A 14,963-nucleotide genomic window follows, 5' to 3' on the forward strand; every position below is an offset into this window, starting at 1 on the left:
ATACATGAACGTGGACTGACATCACCGTGCAAAAAGCTCCATATATGCAAGCTGTCAGTTCATTACTTTTAGTAATCTGGTCATACAGCTTTCCTTAATTAAACATATCTAGGAAGGATTTCTGTAAGAAGAAAGGGATGTCTGTGCAAATTAATGTGGAAATACCAGGCATGATATATGCATCTGTATGTCAGTCTAAGAGAAGAATGAGAAATTTTTAATATTCTTGCCATGCTTTTAGAGTTAAATAAACTATAGCTTTAGTTCTAGAAACAAGGAAGGGTTACATTTCGTTCTTTTAAAGGTCTGAATGTAATCTGCATTTAAGCTTCCATATACTTTACCTTTTTTGTTGGTTCTAATAATTGTCTCAGACAACAGTAAAGGGCTTCCATTGGAAACTTCATTTATAGGCTTCTCTGGTGGTTTGTTGGCAATATTTTCTTTCTTCATATCCTTCTTTATTTCCTGCATTAGAAAAGGCAAGTGGAGAGGGAGAAGAAAAAGAAGAAACAGTAGAAAAAAAAAAAAGTGTTACAGAATATTCTAAATCTCAAGGTTTCATGATTTCTTAAAACTTCTATATATAACCCCCTGATTATTCTAATGCTACCCCAAACTTGTATACAAGGTGAAATGCCACAAAATGAAAGCCATTTTCAGTGACTCTTCCAACCAATACTTTTTTTTTTTTTTTTCTTTTTAAAAGGGGTTAATCTCTTATTTCTGCATGAGAATTGTAGGACAGCTTTGCAAACCTCTTTGGTAAAGATTACCAAAGCTAACTAGTGAAAAGAAAATCGGGTTATCCATCCGTTAGCTGTACATTTGACACACAAGGCAGCACCTGCCTGGTTCAGTGTTCCTGCTGCTAAGTCTGCCTCCCCTCTGTCAAGAAGCTCACAGAAACAACCACCATAGCAGGAAGAAAAATATTAAATAGGAAAACATGACAAATGTTACCATAATTGGCAGAAACGTATAGAGCTGCTGTCAGAGCCGTTGCTAACACTAACACATTTTGTAACTGAATACCTTTTAAGGTGATCACCTCCCTCAGCAGCACACAGAGAAAATACATGGTGGGGTGAAGTTTCATGAAAGTGAACCAACAGGCAGGGAACTGACACACTGAAGAGGCAAAGCCATTTGCCTATAACCATCTAACAAGGATTAAGGGGGAAAAAAAAGGTAAAATTTGGCTCCAAGCTTTGCCCTAGGTCTGAACCACCTGGGCAGGGAGGGACCTCCAGACATGCCTGGCTCTGTCTTCTGGATAACCTGCGTTATGTATTGGGAGGTCCCCCTAAAGCCACTTCTTCTCCAGGCTGAACAAGCCCATCTCCCTCAGCACCTCCCCACACACAGGCCATGCACTCCGGCTCCCACAGCCGCAGAACTTGCTCCAGTTTGTCAATACCTTTCAGGTACTGACAGACTCAAAAATGGCTGCTGTATTTTGGATGTAGACTAAGAAGTGCGAAGTCAAGCCAAGGTTGTGTGCCGGTTATGCAGCTCAGGACGCTGTTTTTGATGTGTTTTATGACTGGCTCGTGTCCGCTTGCTGCCCACCACCCACGGGCCCTTTTCAACAGAGCTGCTCCCAAACCCATCAGGCCCCAGCCTGTATTTCGGCCAGAGATTCCTCTATTCCCAGGGGCAGGAACCGGCACTTGTCCTTGCTGGGTTTCATAAAGTTCCTGACTGGGTCCCTCTGAACAGCAGCCCTGCCTCTGAGCATGTCTGCTGGGCCCTCCCCTGTTGGTGTCACCTGCGATCCTGATGAGATCCTCTACACTGAGCGGGCACTGGGGACAGGTGCTGGCTTTGGAAGACTCTTCCCCCAGTAAAAAAGAAGCTTCTACCTCGAGAGATCACTCAGCTCTCACACATTTGCTGCCCTCTTCTGCATCACAGTGCAGGAACATTTAGTAGAAAACTAAATCACTTTCTGAAAAGTGGTCTAGACTGACATATGCATTATTCCAAGAGGGTTTTTCTGCAGCCTTAAAAATTAAAATATAATATAAGTCAGCCCCAATCTTGTCATATTGAAGTATTAAATCTATTTTGCAGCTAGGTGACAAAGTCAGTGTATTAAAACATAATCTACAGTTTAAACAGAATTTAAGAGTCAAAAGGCACTCTTTCTTGTGAACAGGACCACAAGTACGTAGCCTACAGAAGACCCCATGTTGCCAGAATTTGTTTCCTGTGTGTCATTAGTGTGATACTTTCCATTCTCTGTCCGCATGATGTTAAAACCTCAACTCACAAATTTTGAAACAACAGCATGATCTTTTTTATTTTGGAAATCCTATTTGCCACTTCAAAAGTGACTGAGAAAACTGTCTGCCGTAAGAGAAAGCAGTGCTGTGTGCTGAAATCTGCAGATGAATGACCCCAGTGCCTTCATTGCTGCTGACAGGTTTTGAGGAAGCAATATTTTGCTCCTGAAAAAAAATACTAAACAGGAATACAACAAGACAACTCCCAAACACTGTTATTTGGCTGAAGGGTGGGAAGGCCTACACTTCCTTTCTCATCTGGTATTTATGGAAAAAAGATAAGATGCAGAGTGTACACTAAGTCAAAACTCATACAGAAGATACAGCAATCTTGCAGCCACGCAAATCCGCTAAGGATTACATCTTTTTCTACCTTTCTGGTACTAGTTTAGGCATCAGTGTTTCCTTTGGTGCTCATGAGAAGGGCTATTTTTCATAGCTAGTGCCCACAATAACATTACATGGGATCAGCCCCAGCAGCATGAAATTACAGATCCAGGAGGGAATGTAAAGGACAAGTGGAAAATTACCTAAATAATGAAACAGAAATCAAGCAAAAAACAAGGAAGCTTTACTAAGCTAAAACCTTAGCAGAAACATGCTCATATTTAGAAATAGGGGAAGCCTTTATCTAAGAAGCCCTTATCTAAACCCTTATCAAAGAAGCTCAGCCCACATGCTGCAACAGAAAATTTATGCCAGCTTTAAGCCACTTGTCCACTTTTTCAGTTCTTGGGTTTAGTCTACGGCACAAGACCTAAAAACACTCAAACAAAGCCAAATAAAGTCCACACACCTTAAGCAGCCTCGCTGCTGTAACCCACAGCAAACATTACTGCTGGTATTGCATCCTCTCCTTAACCCTGTCTCTGTTATGTTCTTTCTGCCTCAGTGCTATCTTCTCATCTACACTGCTCATCCTTGAAGAACTTAGGATTTTGGGACGTTTTTTTGTCAGCTGTGGCCCAAACAGAGCCAGGACACTGGCCCTGCCCATGACGGTCTATACCATTTCTTTGTTCGTGTGCCTCCTTGTCCACATCGCTCAGCCCTCTCCCACGCAGTGCCTGGGCACGGCTCAGCAAACAAGACAGCAAATAAGTGGCAAATAAGCAAATCAGGCAGCCCCATGCATGAGGTGAGACTCCAGGGAAGGGCAGGACAGAGGATTTTGCCATACAAGCTGAGCTATGCGTCTTATCCTCAGGACAGAGAAAAAGGTTCTAGTGCTGTTACATTCAGAAGTTATCATAGCCATTGATACCTATCCCCACTCTTACTTGCCGTAAAAAAAGCTGTAAAAACGAGGTTATTACCCTAAAATGTTATAAAGTCTTAACAAAGCCTGTATTTCTGCTTGACAAATGGAGCAAAAAGAAATATGATTACTTTGCATATTTGATAAATGATGCAAGTATAAAAGCCCCAAAAGCTTGATGTTCCATCAGTAATAATTGTAATAATTATTGAGGTCTCTTTACATTAGCCACTCATTGTAGATTAAAACGCGTGGAACAGAAGTCTACCATGGAGGAAAGCATGGACAAATGAGCTTCCAAAAACACAAGCATCAAAGGTGGTTTATGGGAACTTTCCCCAATATATGACATTTCTGATTCTGGTTTCAGGTTACAGTTTGCACATATTACGTATTTTAAAGAAGAAATCCCATGTACAAGAAGAAGTAGAAACCAATCTTCCACCTAGGACAGGTGGGAGTTAGGAACCTCCCTGTCTGCCATGGGTGGTTCAGGAACAGCCGAATTTACAATGCTAACACAAGATGTACAGAAACTGATAACCCAGTTGTGAGTTCAGGGATTGCTGTTTCTTGAAGGAGCTTGTGTATGCAAAGAGAGAAGCAGGATAGGAAAGAAACTTTACTATGTTATATATTGCTCTAACATACTGGAAAAAATCAACCTAGACTTAGCTGCCTGCCAGCAAGGACTTCAGTGTACCTCAATACCTCACAGGCACAGACTGGGACCAGAGTGGCTGGGAAACAGCTTCTCTTCCCCTTTTCTTCTCTTCCTCTTCTCTTCGTCTCCTCTTCTCAGCTCTAGTCCTAGCTCTGTTCTGTTCTGACTAGGATTCTTGGGCTGGTTTCTGGTGGTGTTTTGACTACAGCAAACAGAGTCACACCCTGATTAGCTACAACCGCCACTCGCTATGGGCCAGTCTGTTCTTGAGTAGGGCAAGGGAGACCGGACAGATCTTGCAGGACATCCACAGCATCTCCTCCAAGCCACAGAGCATGAGCACCCTCGCTAGGAATCCCTGTGGTGACACCAGTCGGACCAGACTCAGAGACAGAGACAGCCCCGTCCAGAACTAAGTTCACGAGGCAAATGTCCACAGAGAGACCCACACAGAGGACAGAGCCTCAGGAGGAGGGGGCTCAGAGGGATCCTTGAGTGCTCTTCACCCCACCACAAACATCTCACCCACTTCTCAGCTACTGAGATGTTTCTGCAAGGTGAGCAGCTCTCACACAGCCTGCCTGTAAACAGGGCTAACAGCTTCAAAAGTATCTCTAAACTCATCTTCGGTACCTTTTTATGCTTGATTTTGGGGCAGTGCCCGGTATAACCTTCATAGGACAAAATGCTACGTTTTTTCCTAGCCCGTGCAAAGATAATTGTAGGTTATTAGCAGATCGTTTTCAAGGGACTATGCCTTGGGAACCCCTGAAGTCAGTGACCTCACATTTCAACCACTAAATCTAAGCCAGATCCTCCGATGCCGCAAACTTTAACTCAGTCTCCTCCTCCTGTGTGTGTGGGTTTCAGAATGATTCCAAGATGATAAGCAGTTCTTTCGGGGAGGAGGGCATCCTTGACCTGAGAAGTTCTGAAAAGAAAGTCACCGTGAACTTTAAAAATAAACATTAAACTGGACTTGATGAACTTGCAAAGTTCACTGACGAAATTTCAAGGATATTCATTGATGACAGCTGATTCTTTGATAGTTCATTGATGAAATTTCAAAGATATTCTAAGAATGGAAACATATTCTGAGGCACTCTGAAGGCCCTCACACTTTGTACACCCTTTTAATATCTTGAAATTTTCATTACTGTCTTAACTAGGCTTCAACCGTACTGCATAGATGCCGATGGCCAAAAAGTGAAAAGATGCAAACTCTATTTATTTTTTAAGCAAACTGGTGTTGGCTCTTCCCTAGTCCTATCCCACATCATTGTAAGGCATGGAAATCCTTTAACTTTTTTTTTCTCAGTAAGCTTGCAAGCTTTAGGATGCTACATTACATCAACTATTAAACAACGAATTATATAGTGTGATAGGAGTTGGACTCGATGATCCTTATGGGTCCCTTCCAACTTGGGATATTCTGATTCTATAAAACAGAATCACAGAATAGAGACGTAGAGGTTGGAAGAGACCTCAAGATCATCGAGTCCAACCTCTGACCTAACACTAACCAGCCCTCCACTAAACCATATCCCTAAGCTCTACATCTAAATGTCTTTTAAAGACCTCCAGGGATGGTGACTCCACCACTTCCCTGGGCAGCCCATTCCAATGCCTCACAACCCTCTCGGTAAAGAAGTTCTTCCTAATATCCAACCTAAAACACCCCTGGCGCAACTTTAGCCCGTTCCCCCTCATCTCTACCATATAGCAGAATATAACACATTGAAAGGTAGCTGTATTCTGTTTAATGGCTATTTCAACCTAGAAAAGCTAGTCACTAAGAACTTTCATCTTTTTCTAAGTCTTTTCAAAAACTGTTACTCATTGACATGACAGTCTTCATGCCTCGTCAAGCTGGGGAGAGAAAAAAAAAAGAAGGGCTAAGGGTTTACAAAGAGAAAAGTCCTTGACCCATCTGCCATTTTTAGACTTGTTTGTAAGATTTAGCTTTGGTTTCAGGATTTCATCATTCGTTACCTCTCAAGGAAAAAGTCTAATTTACTGGTGTGCCTGCATGGTGACGTTCCTGCTCATCTATCAGAAAGTTTCCCCTAGTTTATAGAAAATGCTTGAATTGGGTCAGCCACAAAAGTTACAGTTAATATTTGCTACCCAGTACTTCTGCCATTTTCACTACATGAAAGTTTCAAGGTTTTTTTACTCTAACACTCCTGACCTTTACAGGAAACTCAACTGAAAACATTTGAGGAAATTACTGCAGCCTTTTCCATGACTACCAGTGCAGAAAAATGCTGTTCTGTTCTGAAGCAGATAGGAAATGTTTCATCCAGCCATTCAGTCCTCATAGCTTTTGGGAGCCATGAAAAATTACGAGAAAATCACCACCAGATTACAAGATGATTTACCTACAGCTTCCATGTGCAAAGGAGCAAAAAAAATAAAAAGTTTTTGCATCCTGGAAGCAAGAGGTTTAATCAAAAGCACTCAGGATTTGTTGAAAACAAAACACACTCACACTGAAAGAGTTAAAAGCTGAGAAATAATGAGGCTTTCACAATTCAAAAATTTACAGCCTGTACATTGCTTGAAGCCAAATATGGGAGCAGGATTAAGAACCCAGAATCATGTGCAGCCCAGGGGAAAACCACGCAACACATTCAAATTATCAAAAGATGACAATGGAAATGTCAGGAGCGCTTTGACCCCTCGGAGATACAGTGTGCAGTGCCAGATTTTTAGCATGCATTCCCTTTAATCTCTTCTCTCAGAAACCATACTTTACACTTCAAGAGACAACTGCCACCGTGATTTCCTGCAAACAATGTCTGCAGCTTCAAACAGTATATGAATTCAATTACCCATGTATACTGAAACCTCAGAACAGAATTCTGTTGCAATGTTCAGTCCTCCGGAGTCATTTCCTTTTGATATTTTCACTAAAACTAGTTAAAAGGTACTGAATAATTATAAATGTGCCTAGATATAACTGCAACTCCGTTACTTTACAAGACTCGTAGTTCTACAATGAAATAAGCAGTGTAGCTGGTATAAACCTTCTCAGCAACTGAACTAACATCAGTGTGAAAATTATTTTCAATCAGAAACATGGTGGCGGCACCAAAACCCAGTGTGTCTTTATGGCACTAGCCTTATACTTAGCAAAATGACAAAGTCAGTTTCTTTATTGTCAGAGACAATATATTTAATTTTCCCAGCTTCTGTATCACTTGAGATTCATAGGTCCTTCCTTCTCCTTTCTAGGGCAATTACCAACTCCAAGACATCCAGACAGAGCGTGGGGCAGTGAAACACCCAGATCCAGCCTGGGATCCCTCCATCAGCTGGTCGTGATAGGAGACACTAACCACCAGCTATGTCAGCAAGCAGAGAGGGAAGGACAGCCTGCAGAGCACGCTTCCTCAGCAGTGGCCCCGAGCTTCCACTAGCTGCACAGATGTGGCATTGCTATTGCACACATCATCTGAGCTCATGACCAAAGCGATGCTCTTGTATAACAAACAATGTTTCACTACAGCAGGAGTCCACATCCTCTCTCCTCTTTCGCTGTCAGCTTTTCCCCAGTTTATAGGAAACGCTCTCCCAGCTGCCTGAGAGGCATGTGACAACCTTTGAAAAAAAATAGGGTTACAGTTCCTGAGCCTCCCGGTTTGCGCTAGTACCGCCTAGTTCTGGGGTTATTTCTAAACCACAGCCTCCTAAGCCTCTCTCAATGAGTTCTTTGGTTTCTGTATCTAGCCTTCAAAATCAAGTCTATTTCTGAGACTCACATGACTTCTATCTGATTTAAGGCTTGATAGAGTAAAGTGGTGTTTGTTCGCTGAGTTTTACATGCCGAGTGGCCTCTCCACTCCAGCAGTAGCAGTATGTAGAATGAAGCATGTGAAGCATGAAGGCTCTGACGTGTCTTACCCTCCTTTTTATCTTGTTGTGCGACAGAAAAAAATATGCAGCCTTTTAGTTTGCTCTCTTCTGGTGCAAACACACTCCTGAAGCCAATCCACCAAGCTGCTTGCGTGGCTGCTCAGGCGGGCCCGCGGTGCCGGCTGGGTTTCTCAGCTGGAAGGATGGCCCTGTTGAGGGCTTCCCAAAGCTTCCCATTGCTACGCTGCTCAATTATTTATCATACACATCTCAAATCTAGTCTGCGTAATCATAAATTCATTGTGATTCATTACAGAGCCATAAGCAAAAGCTTCAACAGTCCATCTGTCACGTGCATCGTTTCTGCAGCAATAAATTATTACTTTTAACACTAACTTTATTTATAAACTTAATGTAGAGGCAGTACCTCAAACATTTGGGACAATATTTTGGGTTACACGAAGACATCCGCATAAAAAATTAGTCATTTGGGGTTAGTGCAAACAAGTGCCAGCAAACAAATCAACTAGGGAACATCAACACAACAGATTTAACCCTTACACCCAGCGCACCCTGCGCTAACTGCAAGCCTACTGCACCACAGAAGACACATTCTTCCTTTTCTTTAATGGCTTTCTTACATCTTCTGTACATCCTTCTGATAATAAAAGGTCTTCTGTATAGGATATGCTCTCTTATACACGCAGGAAGCCTCGTGCTTGTAGAAAGCTGAGTTTTATTATTTTATCATAAAACAAACAAAACGCTCAGACTTGTTAAGCCTTACGCAATCCTTCGGCTCTGTTTTTATATGAAGAGGAGGTCTTTTCCTGTGTTCACTCATGTCAGGATAATCTCCTTGTTCCATGCTATTAGCCTCAGTCTTCATTCTTCATTTCAAAGGCAGACAGCTCATATACCACTTCTTTTTTTTTTCCCCAGAAGTTACCAAAATAAATAAATAAATAAATAAATAAATAAATAAATAAGATTATGAAAACCAGCAAGGAATAAAGTGGGAATGCACGTTTTTAAAAAAATGTGTATCAAATACACAACACCAATTGTCTCACGGAAAGTCAGGAGTGAAAAAGACTCCACTCTGCTCACTGCTGTTTGCATTGCGTAGAAGTACCTGGCTACAGCAGTAATTAGCTGCACTACCACCAGGACACGCAATTCATTACATCTTAATGCACTTAACAGACCAAGGCTGAAAATGATAATTAGAACAATAGAACAATAAAAAAAAAAAAAAAAGTACATAGTAAAAGGATGCTATGCTGGGTGTTGGATGCTCCAAGCCACTCTCTCTATCACACTATCACACGCTCTAATGGTATCCCTGGATCCCACACCATGGTGGCAGGAAAACCAACAGTGCCCATCTCTGAGATGCTACAGTCCAGGTGAAAGAAAAAGTACAGCTGGTTAAGAGAACCAGCAGACGGAAGGAAGTGTAGAGAAGCAGAACTGATCTGCATGGGCCAGGTGCGTAAGCACTTAGCAGCATTTTGTAAGCACTGTGAAAAAATACCCTTAATGAAGACTTTGTAAGAGAGCAAGTAAGTTTGCGGTTCTTTACGTGCAGGTTCCCCAGGCAGGTGGGAAGTACAAAAGCAGAAGGTTGTTGTAAATTTATTAATGAGGTGAGGAAAACAGAAACTGCCACCACGCAAGGGGCACCAAATCCAGTCACGCGTGTGTGAGGCACTGGGGAGATGGTGATCAAAAGGCTCTAAAAATTAAAGTAGACAAATTGCAGAGCTTATATGGGGTTTGCATTTCTGAAACCTTGCAGAGAATCACTAGGCACAGAAAAAACAGTACGGCTGCAGCAGGCTTTGTAACCTGCAGGTGAACTGGAAGTGTCCTCCTTGTTTTGTGCTGCTATTAAGCTATCTGCTAGCACCTACCAGTGAACTCTGCAGCACACGCTCCTCCCCAGCTTTTAATCCAGAGCAGATAATTTGTTCTGCTTTACATACTTAGCAATCAATGAGAGCAGTGGGGTTCAGAGCACAAAGCACTGCTGCAGCAATAATTGCCACGGGGAAGACGCTTGGCAGCCAGCCTCTCCAACTGGCAGCCTCCTCTTCCTCTCTCGCTTCCATAACCTTCACGGCAGTGGAAGGCCTGCCAGGCCTTCATCAGCTTGGATCTTCTGCCTTTCAGCTGTGTTTGGCAACAACACAGCCCATTCTGCCTGTGTTTCAGCTGCCCAGCGGCCTCTACACAAACACATCCGCGCTCATGCTTCGAAACAGACGCATGCTCGCTGTATCTGAGCGCTCCGCAGAGGCACTATAGGTGCTTATCTGGTCATACCCAAAAGGTTTGTATTAAGAGACTACAGTGTAGAGGGCAATAAATGGATATTTCTTGGAGTATCAATATTTCTGCTGCTAGCATAAAAAGCCCTGTGCGTACCACCTTGTAAAGCAAAGCTGATAAAGGTACACAAGAAACTACTCAAATCCACGGATTTCCAGGGTTGTATCTCTGTTCCTTCTCCCTCTTCTCCTCCCCCCCCATACAATCTGAAGCAGATAAACCAGTGCAGAAAAAGAGACAACATGCATGCTTAGAAACACACAATAGTAGACGTTATCACGAATTGTAACGTGTAATGTGATAACCAGATAAACTATCTCTGTGACACAGACAGATTCAGAGGGAGAGGCAAAGTAGCACAAATCCTCTGTGCAGAACCCTATCACACACCAGATGATCCCTAACAGCAGGATTTTCTAATGAGAACATTAACTGACTCATTCAGGGCCTTGCATTCTCTGTTTAAAACCATGTGGAAGATTATTATTTTATTTTTAATATCAAAAGATTTATCTTCTCCAAATGATATGTTTCAGATGAAAAAAAAATGAACAAGAGTCATTGTGCTACATAAAACCAGAATACAGCTGAACAAAATTTCAAATTTTTCATTTAAATCAAAAAAATAAAAAATGAAAAGGCAGCCTGGTGATGGCCCAAATAGCCATTTTTCTCTCCAACTAACAAGCCAGGACAAATCACAAAAATTCCTGCAGCAGTCTCTAATCACACAATTCTATGCTACAGAATAAAGAACTGTGCCATAAAACAGTTTGGGCAAATCACGCTGATTGCTATTGTCCTTTGACAGACCCGTCTTCAAATACAGTCTGTTCTATTTGGTCAACACGATTCCTCAGCCCTCTACAGCACAGTTATAAAGGCTCTGCAGAGAAGTCCACTGAGCCCACGCAGCCTGGGCAAGCTCTGTATAATCCCACTACATAAAAACTTAAAATTTAGATTCCTGAAGATGCATCAGTATTTTAGAAGAGTCTCAGACAAGTTGAAACTTTTTTCAAGGGAAAAACATGGGGCTCACAGTAATAATTAGCTGAAAAGATAGTTACAGTGCTACAGGATTTTTAGGGTTTTGATTGTTTGCGTAACCAGTTGTATGAAAGCTAGCAAGCATTAATGAAATAAGATCCTGGATTAAATCAGGGTTAATGAGATCAGGAGTAGACACATCATTATTCAAATCACGTACCATGTGAGTAGTAGGCGCTGCCAGACTTGTAAATCAGAGATTAGAATTTAACACTCTTCTTTCTGCAGTCTGACAGCTTAGGGCTAGAGGTCTCTTCATAAATATTGCTGGCATACACCTGCCAGAGCTTCACAAGAAAATGCATTATGGTTCCAGTTTCTCCAAGTGCTAAGCACCAACAATTTCAAGAGGGAATTGAGGGCAGAGGCAGTTCCTCAGCACTTCTGACAGCCACGTTCCTCAAATCTTACCACCCTTGTAGCTGTCATGCCAAAGTTGTTATTTAATTATTTTCCTTCTTAATCTGGCCTCGCTTCCTGCAAAGATTACAGCAGGTACAGGTTAATTCATGCGGGTTTGGAATTGGGCCATACATCTTGTGAATTCCTTTTTGTCTAGTACAGCCTCCTGAGTTCCGGCATGGTGCATATCTCCAATGGCTCTTCTCTTTCCAGTATGTCTGGTATGCAAGAATTTACTGCAAAGACTGAAGAGGTCTGTTCTTTTAAAAAAATAATAATAATAAACTGAGAAGAGTAACATTTTTAATCATCCCCATTAAAAGACGCCCCAGAACCAAAGAAATCCCCCTACAAGAAGTAGGTCACGTGCTTCTCTTTAGAGGTAGTAGACTTAACCCCGAAGACTCAGTATTTAGTAAATGATCCTTTTAAACAGAGCCCTAAGAGCTGAGAAAACTGACCCAAATCTTAAACATTAGGTCTCAAAAGTTTTCTGGCTGTTGTGGAAAAATACAGTGGCTGTCAAGTGGCTCTATACTTCAGACTGCTATCTCTTCATAGATTTGAGGTCTCTGGATGAAGCTATTCATGGTAGACCCTTTAGGGCCTCTGCTTGTTCTGTGGTCTTTTGCAGCTGTGAAAAAGGAACAAGCAGGCAAAAAGGACACGGATGGGTCCATCCAATCAAGTAGAACAACCTTCTACATTTTGGTCTTATGCAAGAGAAAAGATGTATAAAAGAATGCAAACAGTAGAAATAACCACACTCAACACTGGTCCAGAACAGCAGTGTTGCTCAAGACTAGGAAAGGTGTGATCGGTGCTAGAACTGCCTGAAAATAAAGTTTGATACGTCTTTTGATATACAAATACTTGTAGGAGAAGTGCAGCCTAGAATCTCAGACGGGAGGAGAAGACCTGGTGATCATGATCCTCACTTTAAATTACACAATCCCTTAATTACTCCATGTTTGCAAACGAGATTGGAATGTTACCTTTGAAGTAAGGCATCACACTGAAACTTACCTTTGCAGTTTCTCAACCTATGTTTACTCAGCCAGCAGGAAACTTTAACAAATTGTCATGGGTACCAGAGCCACACAAACTCAGCGGCTTGTAATTAAAGAAAAAAGAAGAGTAGAGGACATATTATGGTCAAGTCCACATGAGAAAAACTGATGTGTATCTGCCTAGCACACTCAGCAGGATTCCTGCTTACAGACAAGAAGCATGAGAAAGTATGATCTTGGTTCAGATAAGTCTCCTTCCAAGCAGTGACAGCCATTTTACGGAGCTTTGCAATGTGACATGTGATGCCAGCATGAGGCTCACCGCTCTTAAAACTCTAGCTCTACAAACAAGACAGGTGAGAGAAAAGCACTAACTATGTAGTTCTGCTGAAAGGAAAGCTTGAAGATGAGAGTCAAAGACAGCAAGCAGACTGCAGCTGCATGGAAGTCCTCTAGGATGAAGAAACAGTGCAGCTTGGCCAAACATAATAGCAATCCTTCAATAAGGACTGCCTAGGAATGATGCTTCTCAATCTGCTCACCCAGCTGAGCAGAGCTGAACAAGGCACAAAACAAGTCAGCAAGCAGAAACATGAAGATTTCAGCACCCACCATCTGATACGGATGCTGGCTTTAGGTACGTTTTCTTGTATGAACTTCACACATAAATTTTCTTCTTTACTTTTAAACCAAGAATCAGGAGAGAAAGTTGGAGATACTATATATATTAAAGGAATACCTATCTGTTCATCTAAGCATTAGCAATTATTTTTAAGTGTGCTTTCTGCTGCCCAACTTATCGAGAAAATAAGACTTCATTGTGGAACAGCTGATACAGTCTTGGTCTGTGAGTGCTGTAGGGCTGAGGGAAGACGCTGAACACTTAAGAGGGTTCACTTACATTTCAACTAAAGATTTTAGGGTAACCTGAACTACAAAATTGCTACGTACTTGTTCCCTATTCTATAACAGTATTCAATTGCACATACACAGAATTGAAATTCTGCTAAATATCAACTTGTAAGATTCTCAAGACAGGAGAAATGATGAGGCATGACTTAGCTTTGTTCCCCTACAGCAACCTATGTTGAAAGTAGTTCCCTGCTGTAAAAGACAAATGTTTGTGTATGGAAAGCACAAACCAGAGAAAATTAAGCCTTCGGAAAAAATATTGAATAATAAATACAATACCAAACATCTCGTGAAAAAATAGGAAGGAATCTCGTTTAGCAGAAGAGAGTATCCTTCCATTTGTGACAAAGAACTTTCAGGCAAAGCTGAGCAGATTTCTTCCAGGCAATCCACAAGAGGATTCTCTAGCAAATCTTTGCAGGGATAAGACCCCAAACTGTATCTCTTATTAAAAAAGGCAAAACACATGGGACTCCATCTCCTGGCTACTTTGACAGCCTCTCTAGAAAATAAATGATATCCCGTAAGTACTTGTATTTAAATTCCTTCATTGCAAACAGCTACAAGTTCAGGTGTCTGTTTTTTGTTTTGTTTCTTTACAATAATAACTTCACATTTCAGGGCAGAAATTCATTTTTTTTCCTTTGGTTTCATCGGGTGCCCATCTTTAAATGTTTACTCCAGTTCAGAAGCATACATTGAGCCCAGGTAGTCCTACTGATTTCAGCAGGCCCTTTAATGCAGTAAGAATTTTTAAACATTTCAAGTGAGGAAACAACCTAGGAAAGAACCTAGTCATGTTGAGTAATAATTTATGAGGAAGAAGTGTTTGGCTGTTGACAAGAAATAGCAAAATTCACCCAACTGCACCCAGTAAAGACTAATGAAAATACTGAATCCCTGGCACTTAAAGATGTAGCTATTGCATCACATGAAACCAACTCCCTCACTTTCCCCAGTATCTGGAGATAACTGGCACGTATCACATATTTGGATATAAATACCCTCCATAAGCTGTATTAAAATTTAATGAACATCCAAGCATTTGAGATGTACATACATATTCAACTTAATTTTGATGGTCTATTAAAAACTTGTCTAATTAGAAAAAAAATTAAGCAAGTTGATCAGAACTAAAATTCAAAATGGATATCAAAGGTGATAAAGTTAAGGCAGGAAGGAGAAAT

General features: G+C 41.4%; 1 protein-coding gene across 3 annotated transcripts in view; it reads right to left on the minus strand.

The window, feature by feature from the left end:
• The window catches only part of SH3KBP1 (SH3 domain containing kinase binding protein 1), a 230,026-nt gene that overhangs the window by 146,759 nt on the left and 68,304 nt on the right, over positions 1 to 14,963 (minus strand). For all 3 annotated transcript variants that reach the window (XM_082766890.1, XM_082766889.1, XM_082766891.1), the window contains one exon: positions 345 to 468. In XM_082766890.1, the coding sequence (XP_082623016.1) occupies positions 345 to 468 (124 nt within the window). The remainder of the gene's footprint in view (positions 1 to 344; positions 469 to 14,963) is intronic.

This window comes from Aythya marila, assembly GCF_965140915.1.
Source record: "Aythya marila genome assembly, chromosome: 1".
Taxonomy (NCBI): Eukaryota; Metazoa; Chordata; class Aves; order Anseriformes; family Anatidae; genus Aythya; species Aythya marila.